This window comes from Anopheles moucheti, chromosome 3 (assembly GCF_943734755.1).
Source record: "Anopheles moucheti chromosome 3, idAnoMoucSN_F20_07, whole genome shotgun sequence".
Taxonomy (NCBI): domain Eukaryota; kingdom Metazoa; phylum Arthropoda; class Insecta; order Diptera; family Culicidae; genus Anopheles; species Anopheles moucheti.
The window spans coordinates 20,792,571-20,806,326 of record NC_069141.1 but is presented as its reverse complement, the minus strand read 5'-3'; the positions used below and the strand labels follow the sequence as shown (position 1 = coordinate 20,806,326).

The window sequence follows — 13,756 nt, the reverse complement described above, 5'->3', positions numbered from 1 at the left end:
CAAAGCTGCACTTCACATATACACAGACTTTTATGTATAGGACAATGCTCTGTCCCTTTCCCCGGCTGTACTGCGGGCGTAGTTTTGCATGCAGCTCTTCCGGAATCCTCTCTACCGTCGCATCGTAAACTGGATGTCAAATCGAATCAAATTGTCTAAAAGTTAAGTTTAGTCTAGAATTATTTCCATCATTTTGTCAAGAATTCCTTTTTGGTCTGGATGGGATTTTGTACCAATCCTGTCGTGTAGAACCAGCGCCGTTACTAAGTAAACAATGGGCCGCCTGAAGTCAAGAATCGACTTACAGATAAGTGTGCTGTGTGCTTATACGAGCTGACTTTCAAGCTATTTTAATCTTTAATTCGACCTTTTTATATTTTCGAGATAGAGAATCGAATCGAGATCGGCATTTGGCTCAAACGCACTTTTGATTATAAAATATACCCGTTACAATCGGTTAGAAAACACATCCAAACGTCTGAGTTGCTATTGTCCGTTCTCCCTAAAGCAGACGTCTCTACCCAATCCCTCTAGGACATTAGATTTCGTCACAGTACTCCCCTATCAGTTATTTCATTCAACATGGCCCCTTTGAAGCTCAAATATCCAGTTCACACGTAGTTGGCCGTACAGAACGAATACAATTTAAGAATACTAAACGTGACAAGTCAGGTTCAAAACGATCACAAACAGCGTTGAACTCGCGGTACACGGGCAATAACGGATCAGAGGAACCAAAACGACTACGACGTTCCTTTACGTCAAGTAACAGCCTGGCAGGGAGCGTTCTCGCCGGAGCGTAGATGTTGAGGCCGGACTGCAGTGCCGGCGAGTCGATCCGATGGTCAAATAGCCCTGCGACAAATAATCTCAGCGCGTTATAATTTCGCTGTTTCAGCGACTCCAGGCCAAGTAACGCGCAGCATCCGTCACAGTCAACTTGGACGCTTCAGGAGCGCAGAGCAAACCGCGTGAACTTGCGCTGGATGGACTCCAGACGGGCCAGAAGGCGCGAGCACACCACAGATGCTTCATCCATCACCGAACTAAGGAACAATAAAGCGCCTTAGTACAGACCGGATCAGTAATGTCGCGCGCTAACTTCTTCAGCAGGCCAATTAGCTGGTTGCCCTTAGTGGCAATGTGCTCTAGCTCGTCGTCGTGGAAGCTCAACTTACCATCAACACTCCAAGGTCCCTGACACAGCTTTGGCGCACAAGAGCAGATCCGTTAATGGCGTACTCAAATAGCAGTGGACTGCGTTTTCTGGCGAATGTTATGACAATGCACTTGAATTTTTTTGTTCTAGATTTTCCAGATCGTAACGGCGTGTCGGATTATCAAAAATGCGTAGCTCGTGGTTTTGGTGGTGAGTTGCACTACTTAATGCGCACCATGCACTAACTGGACCGCCGGTTTACGGTGACACGGAAACATGTCAGGACACTGTCAACTGGGAACTTGTTGCTGAAAAAGTTAACGTCTCTGTCCCGAAATCACGTCGTAGTCACCAGTTTGAGCTGATTTTCTTTTCGGGATCATTGGCTGGAATTTGGCTCAAATGCACATTTCTTTCTAAAATACATTCGTTGTTAAGCGGTTCGAAAATATATCCAAACTATTGCGTTGTTGATGCCCGGTGTCCCTAAACTTGACGTCTCTACCCAAGCGTCATTAATTCCGAGGTGCGTACGTGTAGTAGCGTTCGCGGTTTATACATAGCAATGGCACCTTCGTTTTTAAAGCATTTCTTAAACCCGGTTGGGCGACCTAGTTTTTTTTTTTACTTAAAATAAAGACAATAGTCAAATGCATTACGCCACAGCTGCACCGCAGATTATGCATTTCTGTTGACAGTTTGCGTCCGTCTACAGTAGAGGTCGCTGTACGGTGATGTAGGTTTGGCGGTGTTTGTCTCGGCTATAGCGATGTTCTTCGACGTTTATTTTATAATGTAGGTGATCAAGTTATTTGAATGTTTTTGCATAAAAGTACAGTAATTTAATCTGATTTTAGACATTTCTTAAGATTATGTTCTTCTAAAATCGTTGTTGGATATTGTCCAGCAGCTTGATAACTTGGAATCTGTGGCTTGGAATACAAATAACCGAAACAACCGTCTTTACCGCGTATAAACCTACGTCCAAGCTGAATTTAAAATTCATACCGCGCGTGTAGTCTTGATAAACCTGTCATCATAACCCATCTTTGAATTCCAAAAACGCAAAGTTCCAAATGTGGTTTAAATATAAATTCATTTGCTCTTCTTTTATTACAAAAAGACCCATCTTTCACTGAGCCGTGTAGCACCGAATAGCGGTGCATATATCTGTAGACAAAACCCTAACATTTGATAAATATAGTGAGCTAGATTCACAATCAAGCCCACGTTGCACTCGCACAAACATGTTAATCAACTTTCTTACACACTATTCGGCTGTAACTGTAAGCCTTCAATTTACGGCAGCTTTTTTTTAAACGGATTTTGCAGAGATGCTGTGGCATATAATCTTAAAAAAACGCACACACAAACTCTTTACATCGATCCTGAGTACAGCACCGAAGGCTTTAAATGCGATCGAAATGTCATGCTTTCCTGGGGCAGTGGAGAATTTGTTCACACATTTCCATCAATTACACTGGAAGAATGGGAGACAACGTCTATTGCTGAGCGCATCGTTCCTTTGGTTTGCGCTTCTTTCCATCGGTCACATTGTTACGGCGTGTTCCCTGTATCGGCATATACGGTGGTGGTACTGGACTAGAGGAACCGGGATCAGAGAATTCGAGGATGTCTAAAAACGGAAGGGATACCGAATGGCATTAGCATTGAGTATAGTAGAGAGGCAGTTATAGTGATAAATACCTGGCTGCGATGTGTTTGCGACGGATGATGAGGTACCAGTGGAGCTTGGTGAATGTCCCATTCCTGTTCCGCCGAATGTTGGATCAATCTTTGCGGCTATATTATCATCCAAGTATTGATTTCTTTGGGGAGAGAAAAAATAAGACGTTGCATTCTTTCTTGCTGCTCATATGCCACATTACTACTTGCAAAATATTACCTCGAACCAGGCGATGAAAGCAGCCGACCCCCGTTTACCAATCCACGTGCATCATGACCCGGCTGCATTGACGACCTTGGAGGCGTTCGTTGCGATGGATGCAGATCAACAGCGGGATGATCTTCCTGCGAAACGGGCAGCACATAAATTTCGTCCTCCTTTCGACCGTTCTCCACCAACCGTTGCACGTTGGCGGATAGCTTCAAGTTAGGTCCACCGCGTTGTTGCTGCTGTTGCTGTAGAAGTTGCTGTTGTTGAAACAGCAGTTGCTGTTGCTGTTTCTGCTGCTTAATCATATCAACTGGATTCGAGTAGTTTTCATCGCTGATCGGACCAACCGGCGGGTGCGCTTGCGGTGGATGATGATGACTGTTGCTGACGCTACCCGATCCAGAACCATGTGACGATATGCTGCCCTGCGTACGATGATTGTACAGCGGATGTTCCGCAGATGGGACGGGAACAGTCGGCCCGTAATATCCTCTCGCGCCGGACGAAGATCCAGTTGGGGAGATCAATTTTGGTGGTCGCTGCTGCTGCTGCAGCATATCGATCGGGTTCGAGTAGGAAGCATCACCGATAGCAGCAGCATCATCATCACCCGGTGGGGAATGGTTTGCCGGATCTCCTGAGCTTTCGCCCAACGCTGCCGGGTCTTCCTCCGATACAGTGCCGTCAGCACGTTGTTCCTGTTTCTGTTGCTGCAAACGTTGCTCCTTCTTAAGGCGCGCCTTCTCGCGGGCACGCTTTGCTTTGGCACGTTCCCGTTCCTGTAGCATTTTAGCGAGCTCTTTATCTTGTGCTTCCATCGCTACCTTCCGGTCGATAAATTCCTGATCCACCTGGCCACCTTCCTCTTCCTGCAGCTTGCGTGCCAATTCCTAGCAAGATAAAGCGAACAGAAATAATGTTTTACCGATGGAGTTTTAATGTGTATTTAAAAAAGAAGCTGATATGTTTATCACGCTAACAGAACAGTTGGCCATAACATCATACTGCCAAGTTCACTCCGTAAGTAGATTATGTTATCTATGAAATAACCCTAAATAGCGCATGAAACTGCCGAATAACAAATTATAGATAAAAACACTAATCGTAACATTGCTTATCAAATTCACCCTTATCACATGATTCTACACTGATAAAAACCTATATACGGTGGTAGATATCGCCCTTCCCAAACGAGTCTGCCTCTAGTCATGATATTAGACACTCGACATGTTATCCCAGAGTGCAGACTCGCTCGGGACGGACAAATCTTGCGTTTTGATTCGTCCATGCTTAAAATAATAAAACAGTCAACAACAAAAATTGCAAATCAAACCTACCGCATCACGCAACTCCTGCTCGAGCCGCATATCGATCTCCTGTATCTCGTCCGGCGGTAAACCCAAATCTTGTAGCGTGCGAATACGATCCGTCTTGTCGTAGCTGCTGTTTTTCGAGTGACTCGGTGAGGCATGCGATGAATGTGGCTGATTCTGATAGATCCCCCCATTGCCATGTTGCGGATGCGGATGATGGTGATGAAGTACACCTTTCGGTGTAGCTCCCCCATTAGCATACCTGTTGCTCGGTCCTGGTCCAGCATCGACCGGAAGTCCAAGCTGATTGAGTGGAGTCGCGGTGTACGTTCCACTGCTGGTACTTGCTAATGCTTCCTCTATGTCATCATCATCGTACAGGTTGTAGTTGATTGGGTTCGCGGTTCGTTGTAAGGGTGGTGCTTCGCTGCGTCGAGGGTAGGCTACACCTTCGAAAGGTGGTTCTGCACCAACTCCCGCCCCATGACTGGGTGTCGGAGTAACGTACTTTTCCGGTGACATCTTGTTGAAGTTCGTATTATTCTGATAGTCGGCCTCTGTTGTCGGTACGATGTTGTTATGGCTGTACCGGGGTACTCCAGACATATGCCCACCGTTTCTACTAGACGAACCAGATATGTTGTTTACCGTCGGTGGCAAAGGGTACTGATATTGGAAGTCATCATTTGAGAGCGGCATATTATAAGGACGAATGCTGTCCACATTATCCGAAGGTGAACGATTCGTTCGGCCATATTGGCGGTACGCTGAACCGGCTGGTGGCGGTGGTTGTTTCTTCTCCGGTGTGTGTGAATGAAGGTTTATATTGGCATATGCTCCTCCTGTGCCTGCTCCACTCAAAGCAGGCGGTTCTTCATCGTCGGAGTACTGATTAAAGTTTGCTGCCGGATACTGCTGTTCCGGAGGGGGAAATATTTCCGAACGCTCCTGGTAGCCTCCGACATGGTGAGTAGGGCTTAACGGAGCTGCCCTGCCATTCTGGAATACTGGTTGCGGTGGTGGTCGTTTCGGAGCATTCAAATCCAACGAAGCATAATGCAGTCCCGGTTCATTGCTTTGTGTCACGGGAGTTGGGGAGTGTGCCATAAAATGTGAGGAGCTGGAGTTATTCGGCAGCTCCTGAGCCCCATTTGCAACTCCTTGTTTGGGCTTTGGATGTGTGCGTGGTGGCAGTGGAAATGGATTTTGCTCTTGAGCGGGCTGTCGCCCAGAATGTCCAGCACCGGCGGACGGATGTCTTCGGTCACTCAGGTTTGCTTGCTCCTGAAGCTTACGGGCCAACAGTTCTCCACGCTGCAGCTCCATCTGTCGCTTGGCTTGGGTCTCTCGGTTCAGCTGCTCCGCAATATCTCGAGCTACTTTTGCGTCCATTTCTTCTCTGTAAGGTGTATAGAGGAATGTTAGCGAGGAAGTCGAAAAAAAAAACAGGTGTGATGGATCACTTACTGCTCATTGATCATCTGATGGTAGAGAGCAGCCTGTCGCTCTGCATCCTCCTTTTCGCGGATCTGCTCCGAAAGGGCGGTCGGAAAATCCTGCCGAACGATTTGGTTGCGCTGTTTATTGCCTTTATAATGTTCACTAACTGTAATGTAAACAGAAAACAATCAAAACACTTCACACTAACGCGTAATTCATTTCTTACAACCACTTACTCTCTTGATTCTGCAGTTGATAAGCTAAGGCACCATCCTCCCGAACCAGCCATTCTTTGCAAACTGCGTAGTAAAGAAGATACGGAGAAAAGAAACTGTTAAGGTCAATTGTAATCAGTGTAATACCTTAACTACACCATTGTAAACTAATGTCGAATATTTGTTTTTCTTCTCGTTGCAGTTAACCTTCGGTTAATTCCCACCGTAGTATAATGGAACACAAACAGAGCTCCAGAAGAATCGACCAACGAACCAGCGAAACGTGACATTGCGCGTGAAGGCACTATACGTGAATAACAAAGCATTAATTTGTTTTACAAATTGCAACCAGTGTGTCCGGGGGATGAACTGAGCATGAGCTGCATCTTGTAGCTGATGGGAAGTCATCGGTCGGTGGTGAAACGCAACATACACCCAGAGAGCACCGGATGATTATGACCATCGGCCACGAGAGAGAACCGATGCGCTTTTGGGGATGTGGCTTCCACCGACTGGACGAAGGATAATAGCAGCGATTTGTCCTCCATTTTCTCTCCTGGACCTCGCGGCCTCACCTACTACGCGAAGCATCAACCGACCCGTTTTTGATGGCAAATTATGGCAACAGAAAACAAAAGATGTTGGCCTTCCGGTCGCTTTTCGTCTGCCATTGGCGGGTGTCACTCCCCTTCGCGCAGGTAGACAACCTTGACCTTGTGCTGGAAGATGGTACACGAGAGCAGGCATGTTACGCGGAGACTGCATAACGATGGCGAGAGAATAATGCAGTGAGAAGGAAATCCTTGCCCGGGCCACAAATCGTCGGACGCATTGCAGGGTTTGACGATAGATAGGATATCGCGTGGATAATTTATTGAATCGCGCAAGCGAATAAGATAAACGGTGAGATTGATAGTGAGTTGGATACGGAATTTAGTGAATGCCAATTCTGGCAGACTGTTTACGCTCAGGCGGATTCAAGCGTTGTTTATCATCGATAGATTCAATCAGTCAATAAGATCATACCTATCGTCAAACCCTGTAATAAGAACCCTACTCTTGGAGCTCTCTCTCTGCCTTTTTCATCAGGGTAACTTAATGGCCTTGAAGAGGACATCGTCGTCACCGGATGGCGAGCCTCCCAAAAAGCGACATAAATCAAGATGGATTTATTCGTTTGCTTCTTGCATGTTTTGTTTCTTATCATGCCCATCTGCTGCGAGGATTCATTACTGCAGCTGCTTATATTCTTAACGCATATAAAAGGCGACTGCTTTCAGACGGCAGCATCTCATTTCCGAGTTCGATTTCGGCGAATACAGTGTTACGGTCGTTGGACGCGTTCGACAAGTAGAACAGTTTGCCAAAACAGCTTTATCACCATGCAGAACCTGCAGATTGCATTCCTGTTGCTCCTGGGAGCTGTAACGACGATGGTAAGAACGAAAGATGGAAACCCTTTTTCCCATTGCTACATTGTTAAAGCTCGTCCGTAAAGTTATGTTCCGTTGGAATATTTGTTCTAAACCGGGCATGAAATTGAGACGTGCGTTATACTGTATCGACGACTACTTGCGACTATTTTGTAGGCATTCTTCACGGAGGAGCAACACGAGATTGCCAAAGCGTTGACCGACGCCTGTCACGCGGAATTAGGTGGCGATCTGCCGGAGGACTTTGCGACCAAGATGCGCCTGGGTGATCTAACGCTGGACAGTGAAACGTCAAAGGTGAGCTATATACGTCTGAAACATTATTGCTTGGCAAGTATTGATGTGTATTTCGATTGTTTCCCCTGTTTCTGCAGTGTACCATACAGTGCATTTTCGCAAAGGTGGGTTTCACGGATGAGGACGGTGTGGCCAACCGGGCCGTGTTGATCGCCAAGCTAACGAAGGGTAATCCCATCGAGAAGGCGACAACGTTTGCCGATGTGTGCGAAAAGAACGAAGGTGCCAGTAAGTGTGATAAGGCGTTCAGCTTGTACCAGTGCTACAACAAGAACAAATCTATCTTTGACTGAGCCTGACGGGACGGTCTGCTGTTGGTCGAGTTTTGTTTGTTGATCACATCACACCATCATCGACACCCGTCATCCCCCAGCTGTTGTTGAGTATAAAATTTGTGCATATTTGAAAAAAATGATTCATGCTTTTAAAAGCTTAATACCAATGTTTCACTCGATGACAAGAAGTTGCTAACTGTTACATGTAGGTTTGTGAGTAAAGATTCCAGTTTAGAGCAACCCAGTAGTATGTGGTTTGCAGCCAAAGGTAGTCCCTTTTAAGAACACAAGGAGAAGTTGAAAAAAGTGGCAATTCAATTAACGCTTCCGTTTGGCGTGAACATCCCGGAGAAAAAGATTTATGGCATACATTAAGCCATTACATCTACCACTTATTCCAGGTACTGTTTGTAGCTCATAAATCAGTGCCAGAAACGAGTTTTACCAATGCTTTAACTATACATCATAACGCATCGTCCGTATCTCGATGGTACGCACCAACTCCTATTTCGCGTTGTAGTTCGGTCGTTCTTGAGCCACTTCTTATCAGCAGATGTATCCGCTGGATGTTGTTTTCGAGCAAGAACATTTGAAGTAAATAGCTACGCCGGTTTGCAAGCCTTTTCTTATTCCACTGGAAACAAGTCCAACTGAAGCTTCTGAATCTGCATACTCACTTTACGGGATCCATAGATTTGCCCCTTCCTAACAGCCACCCGATTATCATTCCCTACGCAGCACGTAAAACACATGTGTGTATGGTTTTTACTTTCTAACGCAATAATATAGCGCGATATTTAATACTGGCTTATGCCCACATGATTATAAATACCTCCACGAACGCTACCAGCCGCACGAATGCAACAGGTTAAACCCGTCCTGTATCCGGCACGGCAATATGCTGTAACCGACGAGGGGACGAAAATAAGGCTCAACAGCCTCCTCAACAGCAGAACTCTCTCTCTCTTTCAAGACAGAAAGAAAGAGAGCAAAGGGGAACAAAATATGTAGGGACAGCAGGCAAAACCTGCGAGATTCGCGAGATGCGAATCCGCGACCATCGCGGAACATCATTTGTGTGTTGGTGTGCGCGTGCGCGAGCATTGCACGTTTCAGAGCCCGATCATGGAACGGGTTTATTTTTGAATGAAAGGAAAGTCTTTTCCTTCCATGGACGTAACGGGAAAAATAGAGACCATATTGTAATGCACTCGCATGGGCAGTGGGATGGTTCAAAAGTTACCGTCGGCAGCTCAGATGGCAGTCGTTATTAGGCAAATGTGGTTTTTGATTGCGCACTATAGGGAGCAGTTCCCCGTCGTATAAAGGATGAAAGATGAAAATCAAGATATTTGTATGTAAAAGCGATTCCATGCTCTGTGCTGAGCTATGCTCTAGAAATGTACTACTAAAGGTATGCAATTCATTTTAAAAATTGTGATTAAACATAATTATAAATTGCACTCTTTCAACCTTTGGCATATAATTTACACGGAAATTAATACGAGATGGGCCCTTTTGTTTTCGATGAACATATCATTTTCGATATATTATTTTATTTTCTCCAATAAGTCGTTACTTTCTATTCAACCCTGGCTTTTCTTCTCTCACTCTCTCTCTCTCTCTCTCTCTCTCTCTCTCACCCTCTCCCTCTCTAACTCTCGCTCTCTCGTTCTCTTTAAGTATTTGAAATCCGTGCAGCATTCCAATCAACCGTATTTCCACCCATTTTCCAGCCGCACGACCATGAGGGTTTCGCTTAGGTTGGCAACGGTCCCCGGGCCCGGTCATTGCACCCCGCCGTCGGTAGCACTGGTGCCGCGGGGGGAATTTTCTCAAAATATGAAAATGGAACTAAGCGGCGAAACGTTTGCAACCCTAGCAGAAACTGGTGACGCAGTGCTGGCATAAATTGTTTGCGAAATTGAACAAAAAAGAAAACAATTATGCCACAATGATAAGGTAATCTTAGGCATACTGCTAAATGTTGTCGGGTAGGTGGATGTAAATGTTGGAAAAGGAGAAAAGTGATGCCCACCGGGTGGAGTGGCGTCCATGTCAGCTTTTCCCTTACGAAGATGATGATTGATCATCTTGATTGTGGAGCATTCGAATGTGCGCACAGATTGAAACGGAATGGCCAGACCGTGTGGGATCTTCGAAGTTTGCGGGTGTACCTGCAAGACCCCAGTGACGAAAGTAAAAGTAAATGCCATCGGGCAGGTGAAAGTGTAACACCAGCACACAACCACCACGCTGGATAATTATTATCAAACCTTTTTTTCACCGTTGCTGTTTTGTTTCCAAAACGATCCATTTTAAGAAAGGAAGAAAGCAAGATTATGAGAGTAATAAGGGGCATGAAATTGCTTCCCCATTCCAACCACACACAAATGGAAACAATGGCAAAATAAAAGGTAAAAGAGTGTAGAAAAAAAACACAACCCACCAACCGCACAAAGGTCTCTTATGCTAAGTGGTGAAAACCGTTGGTACGAGTGCGATTTTCCGCGATGATCACTTAACAAAGAAAACGACGCACCGAAACCGAACGGTTCCAAAATCTTCCGCCACCGATTCGAATATTAGCTCTAAATGCTCTGCCCGTGTTGGGGTTGTCTTTCCGTCGGCAGAGGCCAATCCAATCATAATTTTCATCCATCGGATTTATCCGACCTCAAGGGGACTCACAAACGACAAAACACATTTCCCATTCACCCGGGCGAAGGTATATCACAACAAAACCCAGACCCCAAAATAAATCCCGTTCCGTCCATTTCTTCCCTGCGTTGCGCGTTGCGTGTCTTCACACGATCGCGTCTCAAAATAGGCCGCCACCACCGCCTCCGTCCTCTTCGAATGATGTTGGATGATGGTGATGATGATGAACGACCAAACTGACACGATGGATGGTATATAGCCCTTCGCCGTCGCTTTTCATTCGGTTTCGGTTCATCAGTACACGGGGGCTAAAAATATTACTTCCTAATGCTACCGGCTGGAGAACGGCTCTTGACGTACGGTGCATCGGTTAAAAGATGAAAGAAAGAGTTCATTGCCATCGCGGCCGTTTTACGCGATCGAGTGGATGCTCTTGAACTAACCGTGTGCATTTCTTATACTGCTGTCCAAACATGTGGAAAACAGATACGCACAACTAACTGGTTGGTTATCGAACGATACAAGTACGGTCTAAAGAGAGATTTTGTTCAAAACGGCGAATGCTTTGTTCTTTCCCCCTCCTTGCTATTTCTTTAGACGATGGAAAACGGGAAAGATCAGCAGCGGCCACTTTTAGTTCCAAAAGTGAACTATTCCCCTAACTACCATCCGAAGTAATATACATTCAAGTACCGTTTGGAATATATGGTTTGGAGTAATGGATCTTGAGTTGGCTACAAAACGAGCAGTTTAAAATGAATTCATCTCTTCTGCCTTTCCTGGTGACATCGTCTAGACACGACATCGACAACACGTGGTACGCAACATGCAACACCGCAAGACAAACATTTACCTTTTCACAGTTCTACAATGAGGTGCATTTTCCTTCAATAAATCTCTTTCCTTGCCTACTTGCTCACATTCCAGCTGACCAAACATGAAACGTGTTGTGTTGGTCCTACAAATCAACACATTAATGCTGCCAGTGTTGACGGGCCGGGGCCCTTTAACTTATGTTCGGTTGCCGTTCTTATCACTGGTCGGCCGCAACTCATCGCTAGCACCCGTCAACGCAAGCAAACACAGGACCGCCACAATCAAAGACATGGTTCTCACCGGGGTTCGAGTTATCGGAACATGATTTGTTCTCCGCAACCATTACCAAACAATCGGTGGGAAACACTGTATTTGAGCAACGACTCTCTAGCATAATCAAAGCATTGGTAATGTTGCTCCAATTTCAATCCGATCAGCACAACAGAAACAAAAAAAAAAAGAAACCCCAGACACGGTACCGCTGAATGATGGATACTACCCTCCCAACCACCGGTGGGGGACAACAAATTGTGTCCAATTAAAAGTCTGCTCCGAACTGGATTGAATTAAAAATCAGCAGCATCATGTGGGAATGAGGAACCACACACTGCACCGCTGCCGCTAGCTGCTTTGTGCAGATGATTGACTCATCCAGATCTTCACCGTACTGTTCATGTTCCACAGGCACAGGTCGACAGCACCGTTGACCCGCCATCCTGGTTGCGAGGGCATCAGAAGTGGGTGTGGTGCGTAGTAAGGTGAAAGACATTCACCAAACTCTTCTTGACACGCAACGGCGAAACAAAAGTGACATCAATTATAGTACGGGTGTAATGTTTAATTGCTACCCATTTTTGAATCCCAAGAAAGAGGGCCTCTTTTTCGGTGAAATTCATGCTCAATTGCTACCTTAGCGTTTTATGGCACCATTGTCTAATCAAATGGTATCGATAAATATCATCTTTAATAACGGAATATACAATAAAGTGTAGTATTGTGGAGCAGATTGATAAGAACGGTCATTGCCTAAAACCTGATCCTGTTTTAACCATCACAGTTCCTGTCAACTGTTTAGTGTATCTGCAAGCGTGTTTTCGAACAACACTGGTTGTTGCGCGATCAAATCCAGACTAGATCGAGTACGCGCAGAATTCAGATATTTCACTTACGATACGAAGGTAAATCAATCAAGACACACATATGAAAGAGGTCTCCAAGTCTTTTCATGGCCTATTATGACTAAGCTTAATGTAGAAAGGTGTTGTTGTGAGTCAGAAGTGATAAAGAGGGGGGAAGGTTGTAGTTTTGTGTATATTATTACCACATAAATGTTGTGACTCTTTCGTTATCAGATTTTGCGGAATGTTTCTTTTCCTTATTTACACTTGTTAATAGTTTTCACCTATTTTGAAAGGTTATCCAATCATTTGGAGGTGCAGGTGACAGCAAGGACAAGACGTGCAGTTTTTGGAAGTTAACTTACCTTCCGTTACACGGCCACTCTTCGGGAACGTATCCGTCACCTTCAAGTCCGGCATTTCGGTGATGGAAAAATGGGCCATCGCTACAGGAGGATGTGTACTACTTTCCGGCGCCTAACTTGTTGCGTTTATTTGTCTCTGACAGCTGTTCTTTGCCGGGCAATAAGATAGGCTGTGTGGTGTGTCTCTTTGTATAGAGTTTCCTCTTGCGGTTCTTTCGCGAAACGTCGCTAATAAGATGCTACCAAAAATTGTGCGTTCTGTTCACCGTTCTTCATTTTCTCCGTTGTTTATTCGAGCCCCACAACACACAGCAAGAGCCTAGGTGAAAGGTTTTGGTCGACCAACTTTGGACGGTGACATTCCGAGGATCACGTTACAGGGCAAGCTGCAGCTGGGGCGGCAGGAAACAGTAATACAAGTAAGAAAAGAAAGAGAAGCACATTAAGCATGCAACGTCAGTAGCGAGAATGGAGTTTCATGATGTATGTTGCGGGGACACAACGGTGGCGCCGTGGAACCTCGATGCGGCATGTTTACACACACCGAGGGGAACGGAGTGGCTGAGAATCGAGAACCGAATGACACACCTTCTACGAATGTATGTTTTTGCTGTTAGCTCGTTGGCCTCGTTGGAAATCGACCGTTTCCGGGACCCGTAATTGCAGCAAAGCTATAAACAGCAACGCCGTCCCGTACCCTTCCAAAACAAAACGGTCGACAACGGTGTCTAATGTTGGACACTCGGTTGCAGATCGTTTGTGCCAGT

The 13,756-nt window shown here is 45.6% G+C and overlaps 2 protein-coding genes across 2 annotated transcripts; one reads left to right on the top strand and one right to left on the bottom strand.

The window, feature by feature from the left end:
* Positions 1-2,244: 2,244 nt before the first annotated feature.
* Positions 2,245-13,273, bottom strand: LOC128300335 (uncharacterized). The gene is made up of 7 exons (XM_053036354.1): positions 12,990-13,273; positions 6,046-6,108; positions 5,837-5,975; positions 4,394-5,768; positions 3,066-3,946; positions 2,867-2,988; positions 2,245-2,795 (listed from the first exon to the last, which is right to left on the bottom strand). The coding sequence occupies exons 1-7, from the start codon at positions 13,066-13,068 to the stop codon at positions 2,662-2,664; spliced, it is 2,793 nt and encodes a 930-aa protein (XP_052892314.1). The 5' UTR covers positions 13,069-13,273; the 3' UTR covers positions 2,245-2,661.
* On the top strand, positions 7,407-8,118 carry LOC128300337 (general odorant-binding protein 56a-like). Its single transcript, XM_053036355.1, has 3 exons — positions 7,407-7,460; positions 7,614-7,754; positions 7,832-8,118. Exons 1-3 carry the CDS (start codon positions 7,407-7,409, stop codon positions 8,045-8,047), a joined length of 411 nt encoding a protein of 136 aa, XP_052892315.1. The 3' UTR covers positions 8,048-8,118.
* Positions 13,274-13,756: the final 483 nt, after the last annotated feature.

What these genes read in the sequence shown, in the direction of transcription:
- LOC128300337 (XM_053036355.1), top strand. Translation starts at nt 7,407, where the DNA reads ATGCAGAACCTGCAGATTGCATTCCTGTTGCTCCTGGGAGCTGTAACG. An exon ending in TGGGAGCTGTAACGACGATG is followed by an intron (nt 7,461 to 7,613) that starts GTAAGAACGAAA and finishes ACTATTTTGTAG; the next exon opens with GCATTCTTCACGGAGGAGCA. An exon ending in TGGACAGTGAAACGTCAAAG is followed by an intron (nt 7,755 to 7,831) that starts GTGAGCTATATA and finishes CTGTTTCTGCAG; the next exon opens with TGTACCATACAGTGCATTTT.
- LOC128300335 (XM_053036354.1), bottom strand. Translation starts at nt 13,068, where the DNA reads ATGGCCCATTTTTCCATCACCGAAATGCCGGACTTGAAGGTGACGGAT. An exon ending in AGCAGGAGTTGCGTGATGCG is followed by an intron (nt 3,947 to 4,393) that starts GTAGGTTTGATT and finishes TTATCTTGCTAG; the next exon opens with GAATTGGCACGCAAGCTGCA. An exon ending in CGCAAACACATCGCAGCCAG is followed by an intron (nt 2,796 to 2,866) that starts GTATTTATCACT and finishes TTCCGTTTTTAG; the next exon opens with ACATCCTCGAATTCTCTGAT.